Consider the following 17,043-nt stretch of genomic DNA (forward strand, 5'->3'; position numbering starts at 1 on the left):
GAAGGCACTGGGAGACTGATCAGCTGAGGCTCTAGAAGAGCCTCAGCTGATCTAGAATCTATCTAGCAGACTCAGGGAGAACGGTCAGCGTGTATGTATATATGTGTGTATATATCTATCTATCTAGCTATTTATCTATCTATCTATCTGTGTGTGTGTGTGTGTGTGTGTGTGTGTGTGTGTGTATATATATGTCTATATGCTGTGTGTGTGTGTGTGTGTGTATATATATATATTACATACACAGTCATGTGAACAAATTAGGACACCCATGATAAAGTTGACTAAAAAGAGGAATAAAAAAATCCTCTTTAGGAAATTGATCTTAATGCCTTAATTTAAAATATGAGGAAAAATCCAATCTTTAAGGAAAACAATTTTCTTTGTGAATGAATAATGTATCGTAAATAAATAAGATTGGCTGGTTTTATTTCAGTTAGCCTAATAGCTGGTTTGATTTGCATTGAGAGATGATTTTATGGAACGTACCTCATGCCAATCTCTAGGTATGGTGAAGGGTATGTGATGATGTGGGGCTATTTTAATTCCAAAGGCCAAGGGAACTTTATCAGGATGCATAGTATCCTGGATCCATGAAATAACTGGCCTTTAAAAATAAAAACTTGCCTGCCTCTATGGGAATTTAACATAGGGGTGTACTTACTTATGCCCCCTGTATTTTAAGGAAAAACATGTATTTATTTATGATACATTATTCATTCACAAAGAAAATTGGTGTCCTTAAAGATTGGATTTTTCCTAATTTTTTTAATTACGGCATTAAGATCAATTTCCAAAAAATGATATTTTTTATTCCTCTTTTTAGTCAACTTTAGCATGGGTGTCCTAATTCATTTTTTCACATGACTGTATATGTCTATATGTGTGTGTGTGTGTGTGTGTGTGTGTGTGTGTGTGTTTATTTCTATATGACAGAATACAAAACGCAATGTCTGGAACATCTGCACTTCGTCAATTGTACTGCGTAGTGTATCTAGTTTATGGCGTAGTGTATGGTGTAGAGACCTGCCTTTTTTTTTTTTATTCTGGGACGAGAGAATACAAATATTGTGGTCGCTATTGGCAGTAGCAGGTTTGTGCAGGAAGTTCCGTGTCATGCTAGTGACGATTCTCTCTGACCAATCAGTGGTCTGCACTGTTTTAACTCCTCCTTCTAGTATCAACTCAGCTTGCGTGGAACCTCTACCGAGGTGTTCCTCAAAAAGTCAGGTACCAGGTACTATCCACAACTCTTGCCATGGAAAAACAAAAAAAGAGTGAGTAGAGTCAAGTACTACAATGCAGTGGAAAAGCATCTGGTACATAACCAGCGTTATGTGGGCTGCTCTCTCAATTGATCTTAACAGCATCGCGGAGTCTTCCATCCTCTTCTCTCCCCTTTTCCTTCACTCCCCCTCTGTCCCCTCACCCCCGTGGTGAGGGGCCAGTTGGGCTGGAAGCTAATTTGAAGCCAATCAATACTGGTCTGTGTTTCTTCCTGTGTGTGTCAACCCAGTCCGGTGCCCTTGTCTAACTGCCGGCAGAGAGAGAGATAGAGGGAGCATCTCTTTGGTGACTATCATTCTCTGACTGTAAATCTATGGAGGCCACTAAACACCACCACTCCAACCATTGTACTGAGTGCAAAAGGCTATCTGATTGAATCCAAATGAGATTGATTTCTATGCCAAATCCAGTTGTCAAATGGGGGCGCAGACAAATAGCCTTCCCTGAAACTTGATTAACTGTAGGGATTGCATTTTAACTCCTGTGTGAGTTCTTTTGTATAGAAATTTAAGGATTTTGCTGGTGAAATGTGTACAAACAGATAAAAAAAACAGAAGCACTCTTGAGCACACACACACACACACACACACACACACACACACACACACACACACACACACACACACACACACACACACACACACACACACACATTAAGCATGTCCTTCACTTTGCCTGCAAGCAACAACACTGATGTTCAGATACTGAACCTGCCCAAGATAAGACCAGTCCCCTCCCTCTTCTCCCAGCCCCTTTTCCTTAACAGCCAATGAGGAAGCTGTCTATTCATGAGCCGGAGTAGGAGCAGGCATGTGTAGGCAGCCTGCCACAGGAGGAGGTGTGTCTCCATCAGCCAAAAAGAGTGTACGAGTGTGTGCTCACTCACACTGAGAGAGGAGGTGGTGAAGAAGAGAGAGAGTGTTAGGTATGCAAGTGAGATTCAAGGGAAGGAGTGACAGGCAAGAGGGAAAGAGAAGCCAGGTGCTTTTACTCATCTTACCACTGATACACTCCCCACACACACAGACACTGAAGGAACTGCATCCACAACCTCTACTAAAGCAGTGAGCTGATACACGTGGGTGTGTGTGTGTGTTTGTGTGTGTGTGTGTTTGTGTGTGTGTATGTGTGCGTTTCCCGTGCTCGGAGCGACAGAGGGGATCTCTGAGGATACACGAATGAGAAAGCGGAGTGGGGGAGCCAAAGAAGAGGAGCCCGAGTGTGTTTCACCCCAGGGGGAGCTCACACATACACACCGTAGACAGCACGCACACTCCAGCGGGCACTCTGCACTGTTTCCCTGACAACTAGAATGGGCTGCAATTTGTGCACCTTGCAGAAACGGGAGGAACACTACAAACTGCTGTATGAGATTGCACAGGTAAGTGAGACTTAAAGTGAAGAGAGAGGAGGTTTGGTGGGGTTGAAAGTGGGAAGCATCACTGTGATAAACTTCACAACAGCAGAGGCAATGATGATGATTATGATGGCAGGGATGGTTTGAGAATTGAATTTGCCTCCAATGAGCAAGAAATGTTAAAGTGAAACAGGATAGCAAGAAGGAACTGAGCAAAGTCATTTGAGAAAGAGGTGAAAGACAGGTTTAGTGGGAAACCAGGAGAAAATGGGAGAGGGACATGAGAGAACTGTACAAAAAGGAGTTACTTCCAAGCAGCCAGGCGGCGAGCCTGTGTGTGTGTGTGTGTGTGTGTGTGTGTGTTTGTGTGTATTACTCTCTCCATCAAAGTGAGGGGAGCTAGTTATTTCTCCTGAGCAGCAGGAGATGTGAGAACAAGTTGAGCTCTTTTTCCTGCCCTGGCTCCAGGGGAAGTCATCACATCTCCTCTTGCCTGTGACTGAAGCAATACAGTTCAAAGAACAACCGGCAATTGTGTTCTGCTGTTTTCTCTCTGCTATCTGTCAGAACTGGACTTGTTGTTGTTGCTTCTTCTGACCTGATGTGACAGTTTTCACACTGCTGCTGCTGTCATGTAAAAAATACTATTCAACTTCTGCGATTTTTATTTTTATTTTTTATGCTTTTTATTTGAAGGTATATTTACAATATGTGTTGATGTAGATCATTGACCGTTGGCCCTTTTATTCATATAAATTACCCCAATAAATCAGCAGAAATGAAATATCTGGAAATCAAGAGCTGACGCTCTCATTATTACTTCCACAAACGATCATATTGAGCAGTCATAATGAGTAGTAAAACACGGTAAATGTATAACTTGTCATCTTGTATTGGGCTTGGCTGGAATGCGTTGATTAGATAACTGTCAGCAAGTGTGAATCTACTGAAAAAAACATCTCCAATGTGCCATTCTTTGAGAAATAGAAGAAAATGATGTTTGTTCTCTCTGATTGCTTTAGAAAGTGGTGGTCAGTGGTATTTGAACAGGTTTTATCTGTTAATGTGAACTTTAAATTCAATTACAGAAGAAGATAAACATGTTGGTACGTGGTTTTCTACAGCAAAGATAGGGTTTAATGTGTGGAGCTGATTGTGGGGAAACGCGTGCTCTGGGTTTTCTCTGTTGTTTAAGTACAGTACGGGTGAATATGAGGCCAGCAGCAAGGATTCATTCATCATTTAGTATGTTACACAGTTACAGACGGTAGGGAAACTGGATACATGGTTACATTGAATAGCATTATGAGAATGAGCTCTTGTTCATTAGTTTTGTAATGTAAAATATATCATATACTACCTTCTAAAGTATGCAGTTGTGTCAAAAGTGTGTACATGTATAGCACTGGTGGGAAATAAACTCTTATTGTGTCCAATGATAATAATAGTGAGGCTGTTGTCAGTGATTTGATGTTGATGATCTTGTTATAGGCTCTATAAAATGTAAGAAATACATTATAACGACCTCAACCCTACATTGCTACATGCTGCTTTTACTCACAGCTCTGCAGTCTCATACTCATGTTCTCTGACTAAATTCCACCATGCTTTAATGAGATGGTGGATGTCTGTGTTGTCTGCCTGGGTGGAGTGCAAGAAAATTAGCCATGTCAGTTAAAGGAAACCCTAGAAGGGCATGGCTCCTTTGATACCGTTGAGGTGAATTGAATAAACTGGCTGTAACAAAGGGATAAATATAGTAACCCACAGAGCAATGAACTATGTGTTGTCTATTTAAAGACATATACAAAGGATGTGGTTGAATACATTATAAAGATACATAATATTGTTTGAAAGAATGGTTTGACATTTTGGGAGATACATTTGCATTCTTGACGAAAGTTAGTTACAGTAAGAATGTTGATACCGATCTAGAATTACATGTTGACTGTACACTGCTTAACATACAGACTGTATGCGTTTGCTGATTTATCTTACAGTTAACTGGACTTTACATATGGCACCAAAAACAACTAAAGCTCAGGCAATTTTAATTTGGCATAACATAACAACAGATGTATGATTGTATCATAAAGCATGGTGTTGGAGAACATGAAAGTGGCCCTTATGGTTTCCTCCCTATTCCACATCACACTGTAGGTGTCCTGGCGCTGTGGCAGACGTCCAAGAATATTGCGAGCGTGTGTGTGTGTGTGTGTGTGTGTGTGTGTGTGTGTACGCGCATGTGTGTGAGCGAGCACACCCGCTTACTGTTAAACGCTCTGTGGTGTGCATGTGACACTCGGCGAACACCTACAGTTCTCATTACCAGTTCAGAAGAAAGAGAGAAAAAGAGAGAAAGAAAGAAAGACAGAGCTCACCAGGCAGTAAGTGTGTCAGTGTGACTTTGTCCCGAAACTCTGAGGCTGAGGGGATTCGGCAAATCCAGAGAGACTCCTCAACAATCCTTCTGTCTCTTCTCTCTTTTATCATTCCAGACTCATTTCTTCTCCTCTCCTTTTTCATACGTTCTCCTTCTCCATAACCTTCATTAGTCTTTCTCCCCCTCTGTCTTTCTCCCTCTGAGCAATCTGTTTCTCCACTCTCTCATTTTACTTTGGCACAACCACACAACACTACACATTCTAAAAGTGTTTTTGTTCTGTTGTACTTCTAACGGTGCTACACAACAGGCTACCACCTGCTCATTATACCAGTGGAAAACCAAATGATGCTGATACTGTACAATAGTAAAAGCAGGGGATAAACCGTAGAACAGGTGCACAGTGACACTGGACTGGAGCTTTGGGACAAACTGTAACTCTCGTTTGTCCCTAGATACTTTGGTGATGTAATATTCTTGTGTTTCTCTCAATCCCTTATGTCTTGGTCCTGACCATTGTGATTTCTTTATAGAGCAATGAGACATTTGAGAATAACAGGTTGATTTTGTTGGAGTCGATTCTCACATCGAGTTTATAGACTGTATAAAAAAGGGGTGTAGCTTCCGGGTCTGAAAAGTGTAGCCAATGCGGAAGTGCTTTAAAACTGCATTTCTTCTAATGGTCAGCAGGGGGCGACTCCACTGGTTTCAGAAGTCCAATTGTATAGAAGTCTATGAGAAAATGACCCTACTTCTCACTGGGATTATTACCTCAGTAAACATTTTCATAAGTGAGTTTATGGTCTTAATCGCTAGTTCTAAGTGTTTTTCAATACAGCATGATGTTCATTTTGTAAATAATGGTCCGATTTAGAGTCCAATAGACAATAAAGCAGGGGATGCTTTAGAATGTGGCTACCTTGTGATTGACAGGTCGCTACCATGGCTACCTGCCGATCAGGATAGAGGCTTAGTAATGCATATCCATGACACTGTGTACATTTAAATAGTGCAAACTTGTTTTTTGGTGTTCATGTTTTCGTCGTCACACTTTGACCCTTTTACAGTGTGTTTTCAGTTAATGAAAGTTCATTGTAACATTTTGTCACATAAAAATGTCTTGTTCACTATTCAGATGCACCCTGCTAACTAAGCCAGATAGCTTGCGCTAGCATTAGGTTGTAACGAAAGTTGCAGATTTTCAACAGGCTCTGTCAACCATAGAGTTGATGTTACAAATAGTTTTTGTGAATAAACTGTGTGAACATTTTGTCCTGTTAGAGGACTGTGTTAACAAGCTTGCTAGCTGACCGTAAGCAAGCAGTTTGCAAGCTCCGTCTCCAATAAAACTTTTTATTGAATGAAATTATGTACAATCCTGACAGCAAAATTAGGGGTGGTTTTTCATTTTAGATATTAAATGTCTTTTGTGGATGAAACAACAAAACAGACTGCAGCTATTTTTGAGTTATGGTAATACATTTTCACCCAAAATGGATATAGTGTTTGCAACAGACCTGTTCAGCACCTTCCAATTTCAATTCCAGTTTTCATGCCGCAGGCCTGCCTTGGTGTCTCCGGAACCACAGTGGCTATCTCTGTTCACACAGCTGCACTATTCTGACAGGACTGCTGGCTGCCCGACCCCTGCTGCCCAGAGGCCACTGAGAGATTTATGACTCTCGTAGACCATTTACATTCAACGTTTCATTTGTGATTTTGTGTGTGTGTGTGTGTGTGTGTGTGTGTGTGTGTGTGTGTGTGTGTGTGTGTGTATCTCTGCACACTCACACACGGGCTCCATTCTGGCTGTAGCAATTGCCATTCCATGTATTTTGCTTGTGGCTGTGTTAAATTGTCCCACACTCTCTGGCCTTCAGCGCCTCACTGGATACATGTTTTTTGTCCTTTTAGTTGTACCAAAGTCAGCACTATTGTATCACACAACAATACAAAATCCACTAATTCCTGATTAATTAAGATTCTAACCAAACAAAAGCATGGCTTGTTGAGTGCAGTTCAGTCAAGTCAAGTTCATTTAATTGTGTGTTAATAAGTTAAACTATCAGATGTTGGTTCCCATATATAATATATAATCTTTAAAGTTATAATCCTTAAGGCAATATATCAAACCCTTGGCTTGTAAGCAGGGAAGTGCACAGACATTTTGGACGGCAGGGGCTCAAGGGAAAAAAAAGGCCTATAATACTTTATGAATAATTATTTATTTGAAATGTAACTATTTGTTTTGTCTTTTGGCTAATTAGCTGCAAACTTGAGACACAAGAAAAACTTTCTGGGGTAGGAGCTGGAAGGGACTGCTGCCTCTGTGTGTGTGTGTGTGTGTGTGTGTGTGTGTGTGTGTGTGTGTGTGTGTGTGTGTAGCAAGCCGACACATTGCAGAGAGAGAGAGAGAGAGAGAGAGAGAGAGAGAGAGAGAGAGTCTAATACTCCGATCTGATATTTAGATTTTTTAAGTCAAATATATTTGTTTGACAGGGAAGCTGTGTGCAAACAGGAATATATTACAGGCTATATTTATTAATTGATTAATTCATTATTCACAAACTTCCAAATGATATACTGTACGTATACCACAGTAACAAAGATATTACCTTTAAGTTAAATCTTGTTTTCCCCCTCTTTGTACATACACGGGTGTGTGACCCAGGCCAATCTTTGGTGTGAGCCTGTCCTCCAGAGACAGATGCTGTGCCACATGTCCAGCCTGTTAGACAGCATGGAGGGGGCTAGACAGTCACCCCTTCATCCCACCTCCCGTCACCAACTATGGTGTTCAGAGAGTGCCACACAGAGCAGGGGAAGCTGTGGTCAGACCCACACAGCCGTCACCTCCATATGGTCACCTCAGACCTGAACCGTGACTTCATCCAGATAGGGATGTGGAACATGTTGGTGCTATCATTTACATCGGCCTAAGAGGTTGCGGAGAGACGTGTAAAGCAGAAAATGAAAAATAGCACCTATAACTGCAGTCTTAATGCACCTACAGCAAAATTACTGTGATGAATATAATCATCTACTCCCAGATTTCACCTCTGAATGATGTTTTTGGGTCATAAAATGTGCTACAGATGACCAGCAGGGGAGGATTCATCAGCTGTCCACTTACCAGAGAGGCACAACACTGATCCTGAACTGCCTGTCTCGGTTTCTCTGTTGGGAGTTTTTCAGAAAGTATTGAATAAAGTGACCTTTTCATTTTTCGGACCAACATCGGGTAAGGGTTGTTTCCCCCCTAAAAGTGTTAATGTAGGATTATGGAAATGAACTCTGCTGTTGAACACCGATCATCTGGTGTCTTCCATCATGGTTATAGTTGCTTGTTGGAGCACAGCGTGCCGGTAATACTGCATGATTTAGAGGTGCATATGGCCTCGTCATCAGCGCCGTGGGTAGCACGTCTTTTGGTCGCCGGCCAAAACTGGAAATAGGAAATGGGTGATTATTCAGCGTCAGGTTAGTTCCAGGTTAATACGGGGAAAAGCACCCTGGTGTTGTTGTGTGTGTTTGCTCGCAATTGAAAATCTGGATGATTGGAATAGAATGTCAGATATTTTTGATTTTACTATAAATTAATTTTTGTGTATGTGTGTTTCCTTGCAGTGTGTGAGTGACAGGGATGATGACAGACAGCTTTTCATTCTGTACATCGATGTCCATGTGTAGCTGGTGTCTTTCTTTGTGTATCTGTCTGCCTGGCTGCAAGCAAACATACACACACACACACACACACACACACACACACACACACACACACACACCACGTTCTTGCTCAGTGCATATGTGTGTGTTTGTGTAGGGGTGGGTGGGGAATCACAAAGTCAGGGGAAGACGGGTCTGGCGTGTAGGGGGGAACAGCAACACTCGCCGTTTCGCTCCACCGGCCAACGATCTCCCCCTGTGTTGGCTCTGATAAGCCCAGGATGAAAGCCCTTTTTGTGGGCAGAGTGACACTCCTCATCTCTTCCCCCCCCCTCCTCCTGTCTCCCCTCCACACAAGGCACACATGAATCATGTACACACAACTACACAGCATTGTTAAGAGGTATGCCTATTTACACATACTGTGTACATTCATGTACCACACAGAGGGAAAATCACACAGGGTCCATCCATTCATCAGCTTTATGGCGTGTTTTCCCTTTTTTACGACTGTGTAAAAATGTCATTCAAGCTCTCAGTGCTTGACAAGAAGACTTATCAGTTGTTATCAGCCTCTAGCTGATTACCATACTCACTGATCGGCCAAGTAGCCTGGCCAAGATGATAGGAGGAAGGGGGAAAGAGAAGGGTGGGGGTGAGGGAAAAATGGAAAGGTAGAGTGGGGAAAAAAGGTGTGAGAAAGAAAATAAAGGGAAGCATGAGGGGAGAGAACCAGAGCGAGAAAAGACGAGCCATCAATAAGTCCTTTAAATCCCCCCATTCTCCTCATCATAAGTCTTGCCCTTTCCTCCTCCTCCTCCTCCTCCTCCCATCACTTATCAGTCGCCAAACACAGTTTTAAGTCCGTTCCATTCCACTGCCACTGTCTGTCTTCCTGCCTGTTTGTCACTGTCTGTCTATCCGACTCATTAATACACTTTGGCGTGACCCCGCCCTCTGAGGTGCCACAGATTTTCCCTGCATGTTGGAAAAACCCTGCAAAGAAAGATCTAGTGATGGAGGCCGTCTGTCAGTCATGTGTGGGAGGGAGACAGACTCTTTTTGTCTAGTCTCAGTGTGTGTGCTGTCAGCCGGTGATTGTTATATGTTTTGAAGCCAACCTTGTGCCAGAATAACCCAATAATGCACCTTATGGCCACACGCTGCAGGCTATGTTTTGTCAGGTTACACAGATGTTACGATGAACCATCTGGAGCTGTTATGGATATGTTGCAGGCATTTGCTGCTACACGACGCCACAAAAATGCACACATACCGTACACACAAAACATGCACAAAATATTTCCCTAGATATTTAGCTGTTTCAGGGAAAAAAATGCTAAACACAACTTCTGGGACATAAAAACCTCTAACATCCTCCATATTAGCATAACATTTTTCTTTTCTTTTTTGGCAGCGAATGTGCAATTCTCATCTGAGACCAAATGTCAGTTAAACTATAAAAAGAAAACCTCCACTTTTTTCCCAGCTCTTTTTTCTCTATGCCAAGAATTTCTCCATCACGTATAATCATTTGAGGAAGACAGGGGTATTTCTTACAGCTTTTTTCAAAGAACAGCGGCTCTGAGTCGAGAACAATTACAGCTTGTAATGTCGGTGATGATGTTTTCTCTGACAGCCACCATGACACCTGCTCTATGGCATGTTGTCAAAGCGAAATAATTCTGCATATAGTATGTGTCTTGATAAGGCGGTTAGCTAAAAGCTTAACAATGCAAATGCATTGTTGCACTGCCACTGCCAAGTGTGTTCTGAACCCACAGGGTGGATCATGGGTCCAGGTGGTCTAAAGGGAGATTAGGTTACAGCAGGGTGCCGGTGTTGAATTCCCACTTAACCAACTTGGGTTTAGGAGTCATTAGGCCCATTCAGAGCCTGGCAACAAGTCTACTTACAGATAGAATAACACTAAACCATCTGCATAGTAGGGGGGGGGATGATTACATTTAACATGGGGTGTAACAATAAGCCTTGTGTTGATATGGGAAATGCCCTCAGGATGGAGAGTGGCCGAAGTAATGTGGATGGTTCTTTGTTGTTGTTAGTTTGCGGAAATGTATTAGATTGTCTCTTCTGTGCTGTAGTTTCATTTAGTCTTGTTAGGTATAAATTATGGCTGTAAATATGGATGTTACAGCAGGTGCAGGCAGTACATACCGTAACTTGTTCAAAACAATAAGTACAAATTATTGTCTTCAGAAGATGGTGAAGACCATTAAAGAATGACATGCTTCTCTGTTGAACATTTCACAAACGTTGTTCAAGGCATATCGTCTGCTCATCCTCTTGTTTTCCAACACCAGTCTTTGTGTGGGTTGAGTGTTTTCCCTAAAGTGTCATGTCAGAGAAATTCACTTATGTCTGGAATTGTTCAAGCAGAAATCCTCCAGAGATGTGTATTTTGGTTTAAAGGAAACCTTACTGTGCGTACTCTTTTTGCCCTACTGATAGAAATGAGAGAGGAGGAAGGAACTTAAAACCATGACTTTGTGCAAAAAAGGCTTCCAAACAAAAACTGTGAAAAAACACATTATTTGGCATTCTCTTCCAAAATGACCCATATGTGCGCTTCCTGATCTGATGGCCCTTTGGGATTTACAGTTTGTCTGTTGCAAAAATTACTCGTTGGGTATGGTTTAGACACAAAAGCTAATTGGTTTAGTTTAGGGAGAGATTGTGGTTTGTCAATCTATACTCATACTTCTTTTCTGGAGCTTTCAAACCTCAGTCAATAACATTTTCTCATTGCCATGGAACTGCAGACGTTCAAACTTTCCATCATGCTGAACAATTTCACAACTTCTCGTCCATGTTGACTCAAAGTCACACACTTTGCTGACCCACCGCCCAACCTGATTTCGCCCCTAAGAGTTTTTTCTGTACAAAAACAATGTCATGCTACTACTACTACTACCGCCTTCTGATACATAAGTCATACCTTACACAGCCAAAAGTCAGTTAAATGTAAACTAAGGTAATTTAAAAACACAACCAATGCTGGTGTTTTTCTCATGGTGATGATGTCTTTCTATCCTCTTTCAATTGTCCAAATAGAACCAGATTTTGCTAGCCCAGTACTCCTAAGAGCTACTTCCACATGTTGCATGTACTGTATGTATTTATCAAGGAGGAAATTAAGTGTGTGGAGGTCAGGGTGATGGATGGTGTGTAGCATGTGTGACTTTTGTGCATGACTGGAGTTTGCATACTGTCACAAAATAATGTCCTCTTTGTTATTAACCATAATGGTAACCCAAACTGTAACGCTTTCCCAAATCTTACATTTTGAAAGGAGGAATTTAAAGAATGTTGGCATTGGACATAAATAAATTGAATGCAATCCAGAATTTTGCAGAACAGTCCAATGTCGATCTTGTCTAATTATACGGTTGAATATTTTCCTTCAAAAAGATCAGATGTGGGACATAAGAAGTAAAAAATCTCTCTCATTTTCCTGAATGCAATAGTTCTTAGTCAGCCATCATCATTACAACATGCTTCATGGCCTCGTTACATGCAGTTTCTCATAAATGAGGCCTGTGACCCATTTTGAGAAACAGGGGTTTGATTTAGAGTCAATCTGTGATACAGTCTGAAAATTACCCAAACACAATCACTAATCATCTGACTGATAATGTGTTGGTGGCAGATGTGATTAGTCGTTGACTCAGTCATATTGTAGACTTACATTCAGCTACCTGAAACTGTCAATACAGTCTTGATTAAGGCGGGCCGAATGAGGGGTAAATTGCAACACAGTGTGTCTCTCACTTAACTAACCCACCATGCTTTTGGATGAAGGTATTTTTCATCGCATTTTCTTGCCCGCTCACAGTTAGTGGAGTATGAGGTCGTTTTTCTTCTCCACCAAAGGGGCGGACTGGGGAAGCTTCATGTTATGAATAATGCTAATGGGTTGGGTGCTTCGAGAGAGCATAAACATGCATCACTTTAAAATGAAAAAGGCAGAGGTTTGGTGGGAGGAGGGGAAAAAAAAGGAAAGTTCACACTCCAGGCTTCTTAAAAAATACTTAATTTTATGCAAAAAGCAGAACGTAAATCTTTTATTTTTCTATGCTCCCCAGTAAAATGTTTTCACTTTCCAAGCTTTAGCATGTTTTGCTAATTATGCCCCTGCATCCGGAGCTGGCTCTTTTAGCCTTGAACCAATCTGTGCTCATGTGAATAACAAGATTCATGGGAAAACTTAATAAGGATGTTCCCTTTTCAGAAAACTGTTTTAAATTTAGGATTAGCATTATCCCACTGATTTATGATGTAGATTAACTCACTACTAAAGGATTTTTACTTCAGTGTCCAATCATTTTGCATCTGGTTTGCTGTCTTAATTCAAAGATTATGAACTTGGGAATGTTTTTCTGTTACATAGTTATGAGTCTACAAAAAGGCTTTAAGCGATGAGAGGCTATGCTAATTTCTGATTTATTCAGTCAGTATTCATTCAGTCTCAGTTCTATCTCTGTCTGTCTCTTCACTGGTGTTTGCATGTGGTGTCAGTTTCATGACACCATTAAACCCCTGCTAGCGTGTCTGTATGGTTTACCCTCAGCACTGCCGTTGCTTAGATCCAGAACAATGAAAACAAGGGCAGCAGAAACTGAATGGAATTTTTTAAGAGCCAATGTCACATCTAAAAGTTAGTATTTACTGCTGTGCTCAACCAAACTCTAAAAAACACTTGTTTCTTTTCCCAAAATAACTCAAATGTTTTGTTAATTTTGGTATTTAAAGAGACAAGTTCCTAAACACTACATATCCAAACTAAATATTTCTTTAAATAAATTTAAATTATTTTTATTTTTATTTTTTAAGCTAAATACAGTACAAGAATAAATGACATGCTTGGATGGAGAACGTATGTTCAACTTTCCCATATAGAACACATAACCTCTTTGTGAACTCAGCCATCTGGATGAAATACGTGGCTCTAATCGGTGACCCCCATGAGCCTAATTCAAACTCATCGCTAGTATGTGTCGAGGTGATGGAGGAAGGGCCAATGTATTGTTCAGCCCAGCTCACTGACTGTTGTTTTAATGGCAGATGAGAGATTAATGGTGATCTAATGACTGTGGGGAGGACACAGCACAACAATAGAGTCCTGGCACAGCGCAGGACAAGTACATTAGTCAGTCTGGACAACTATCTACATGAATGCACATACACACACATATAAAAAGCATACATGTGTGAAATGTATGAACAAAAAACATCCCAAGACACAAACACACATGTACAAAGGCACGCAGAGTGAAAATGTTTATTAATTTGTCTGTAAAGAAGTTTTGCAGTCATCTGCCATCAGTGCACCCTGTCTCATCACAAGCAAAACAAACGGAGCTAATTCTCAAACCCGCCAACCCCCCAATGTGACAAAAGAAGGCTAATTTATGCATTGCCGACATGGTGTGTGAGGAATAAGAGTGTGTCAGCGGGGCTGGATGCTCACTCGTGGATAGGGGTAATTGTGATTTGGTTGCTAGGATGTTGAGGGTAATGAATGTCTTGTTGATGCAGTTTGTCATAACCCGTGCCATCCCTGGCTGCTTGAGGACACAGATCCTATTAGTTAAACACAGACACATTGTCTCTACCATGATGTATGAGCCCACCAAGCAGAAGGTATTTGTCATTTTATGAAAGAAAATGAAGAAAACTGCAAGGCTACAGTAGATGTTGAATAAGATTGTGGATTAAACTAGGCAATGTGAAGCAAACCTCTTGACTTTTGCTATTGGGTTTTTAGTCACTATAGATAGTTTTTTAATTGGACTTCATTTGCTTTCCATTACCTCAGTGATGATACAGTAGGAGGTTGTTTTTTTCTCTTGAAAGTATCACTAGCACATATGCTGCTATGGATGTCTTATGAATAAAAGAAAATACTCATATTGTAATTCCAAAAAGCAGAATACAAGACAAATCATGTTTCATTCCAAGGTTTTACCAGTGAGAAGTATCTGTATTCATGAAGCCTAATTGAAAGGAAACCTGCCTTGCATGTGGAAGTGGTACAAAGAGCAGGAAATGAGATGGTTCTTAATGCGTTCACTGACAGATGATAACCTTTGATTTCCCACCACTTACATCAGAAATGGCTGCTTGGAATGACAGTCACAAGTCAACAGTCTCTGATGCCTGCATGCATGTTTCTAATGCTGGTGTTGTCATGCTGGGGTGAGGAAAGATAGACGTGAAGAGCTGGAGAGGAGAAAACCCTTGAGACACACAAAAACACACAGGTACTGTAGAAACAGAGACTGAATGCAATGTTTTTACCCACTGGATCTAAATTAAATGGGCTAACTTACAGTGACAATGCCAGACAAAAGGGAAAATAAACCATTGACAGCAAGACAAAGAAAAACACTCCACATACAGGAGAATGAGAGAAATAAAAGAACAATAAAATAATAAAATTAAATCAAAAATCCATTCCAGTCATTTTAAAGACAATAGAGATACACGTTGCCATAAAAGATTAATATTTTTTTTGTGTGCATATTTTAAGCAATGGTGCCCATCTTAATTCACCTTGTTGTGCCAACATTCAAATGCAGAAACGGGTAAACAACAGTATTGTTTGAGTCAGGTATTGACTGCACGGGGGTCATATGGACCCATTAGTATTCCATCTAGGGGTGATGTTTCAGCAGAAGCCAAGGTATGGCAATGTGACATGGCGTCAAGGACCTACTATGCTATTGAAAACTGTTTAAACAGACATCTCTCTCTCTCACATTCACAGTGCCTAATGTTTGCATGTAATGCACAATTTACAGAGAGCAGTGCTTTCATTGTATCTATTTTAGAGCATATTTCAGCACCATGGACAGTGATCGGTTTATATTTAGTAATGGATATGTAGTTTTCCCACTTTTGGTAATATTAGCCGCTTTCCGACCAGAGGGATTTTTGCAGTTCCTAGAACATAAAATTCTTAGAACCCTTTTTTTTCTTGTGTTCCGACTGGCCCAATTTGGGGATTTTTAAGTCCCTCTGGCCGCAGTTCCTATAACTCTTTCAGCTCCTACTTCAGGGCAGGGTCTTTTCCCTTTTCAGCATATGAACCTAGGTGAACGAGGGTCGGGTTTCCGGTACAGACAGACCAACAACGGGACAATTTTAACAATTTTTGCCATCTTATGCATCACTAATTTCACTTCTAACAACGTTTTAGGCGAGAAATGAACCGTTTAGATTTCAAATATAGGCAGTCTTGCGAAAATTATGCCGAATTGACAATTTGCTTCAAAGTTTTCGGAGTTGAGAAGCTCCATGAAGTGAGGCGACAGCCAGCAGGCGCCTGCCCCGGCCGCTAGCTCGTCGCTCGGCCATGACTGGCTCAGAGACCTCGCTGTAAGCTGGAGGTCTCTCAGACCGGTCTCGTAAATAAGAGGCTTTTATTTCGCCGTTGACGGTTCGTTTGTTTAAATATCACAACACATGTCCATCATAAGATTAACGGGAACCTGTGGTTAACTGTCTTTTCGGAGTTAAACTCCACAAGCGTGTCCTGCAGCTTGCCACACACAAACACACACACGTCCACAGCGCAGCAGGCAGAGGCGGAGGAGAGAGAGGTATTCGTTTCTCTTCGGGAGACCTGTTTAAATTATGACAAATATGCTATATACATACTTTTCTTGGTGTATTTGTTTTCTGATTTTAACGCTATAAAGACCGTTGACGTGCTTGCATCACTCCCTTAAGGCTCTTTTACACTAGACGCATCCAAGGTGGCGCGCGCCATCGTGACGTCAAAATGACGTAATATCCTGCCGCCGTGCCCGATTTATGGCGCACGAGCAGAGGTCGCGCACGGCTCTTTTTTTTCAGCGGCGCGCAACAAAGCGGAAATGGGAGGCCTGAACAGGTTTGCCGACAACCTCATGCCAGGACTCTCACAGTGACTGCAAGTCTCTCTTGTAAACTTACTAGGTTAAGATGAGTTATTTTATGGCGAATGAAAGGCTTAATCCAACGAAGTAGGTCATTGAATCAAATCGAAGCATTGACGGCAATGCTGCTGCCAGTTCTGCCGTTGTTTATCTTTTTTCTTCTTCTTCTAGTCCGTAGAAAGAGCAGCGTCTGTAGCCTTTCCTCATTAGCGCCACCTCTGTTCAGGAGAAGACTGCAACTAGTGTCGCGAGCACCAGCGCGGATATAAATAGTCACGGCGATCCCATGACGTCACATTTGCACGCGCCAGCTGGGCTGCATCTAGTGTATAAGAGCCTTTACCCCTCCTACCAGTCCCTATGGCCACTTCGCCAGTGCGAATGCAATTGGAAAAAACGGTTTTGGG

General features: G+C 41.5%; 1 protein-coding gene across 1 annotated transcript in view; it reads left to right on the plus strand.

Annotated features, from left to right (window-relative positions):
• Positions 1–2,226: 2,226 nt before the first annotated feature.
• Positions 2,227–17,043, plus strand: part of pdzrn4 (PDZ domain containing ring finger 4) — a 36,689-nt gene continuing 21,872 nt past the window's right edge. Inside the window, exon 1 of the mRNA XM_078242627.1 lies at positions 2,227–2,668. Within this exon, the coding sequence (XP_078098753.1) occupies positions 2,600–2,668 (69 nt within the window). The 5' untranslated portion in view covers positions 2,227–2,599. The remainder of the gene's footprint in view (positions 2,669–17,043) is intronic.

Source organism: Sander vitreus, chromosome 23 (assembly GCF_031162955.1).
Source record: "Sander vitreus isolate 19-12246 chromosome 23, sanVit1, whole genome shotgun sequence".
Taxonomy (NCBI): Eukaryota; Metazoa; Chordata; class Actinopteri; order Perciformes; family Percidae; genus Sander; species Sander vitreus.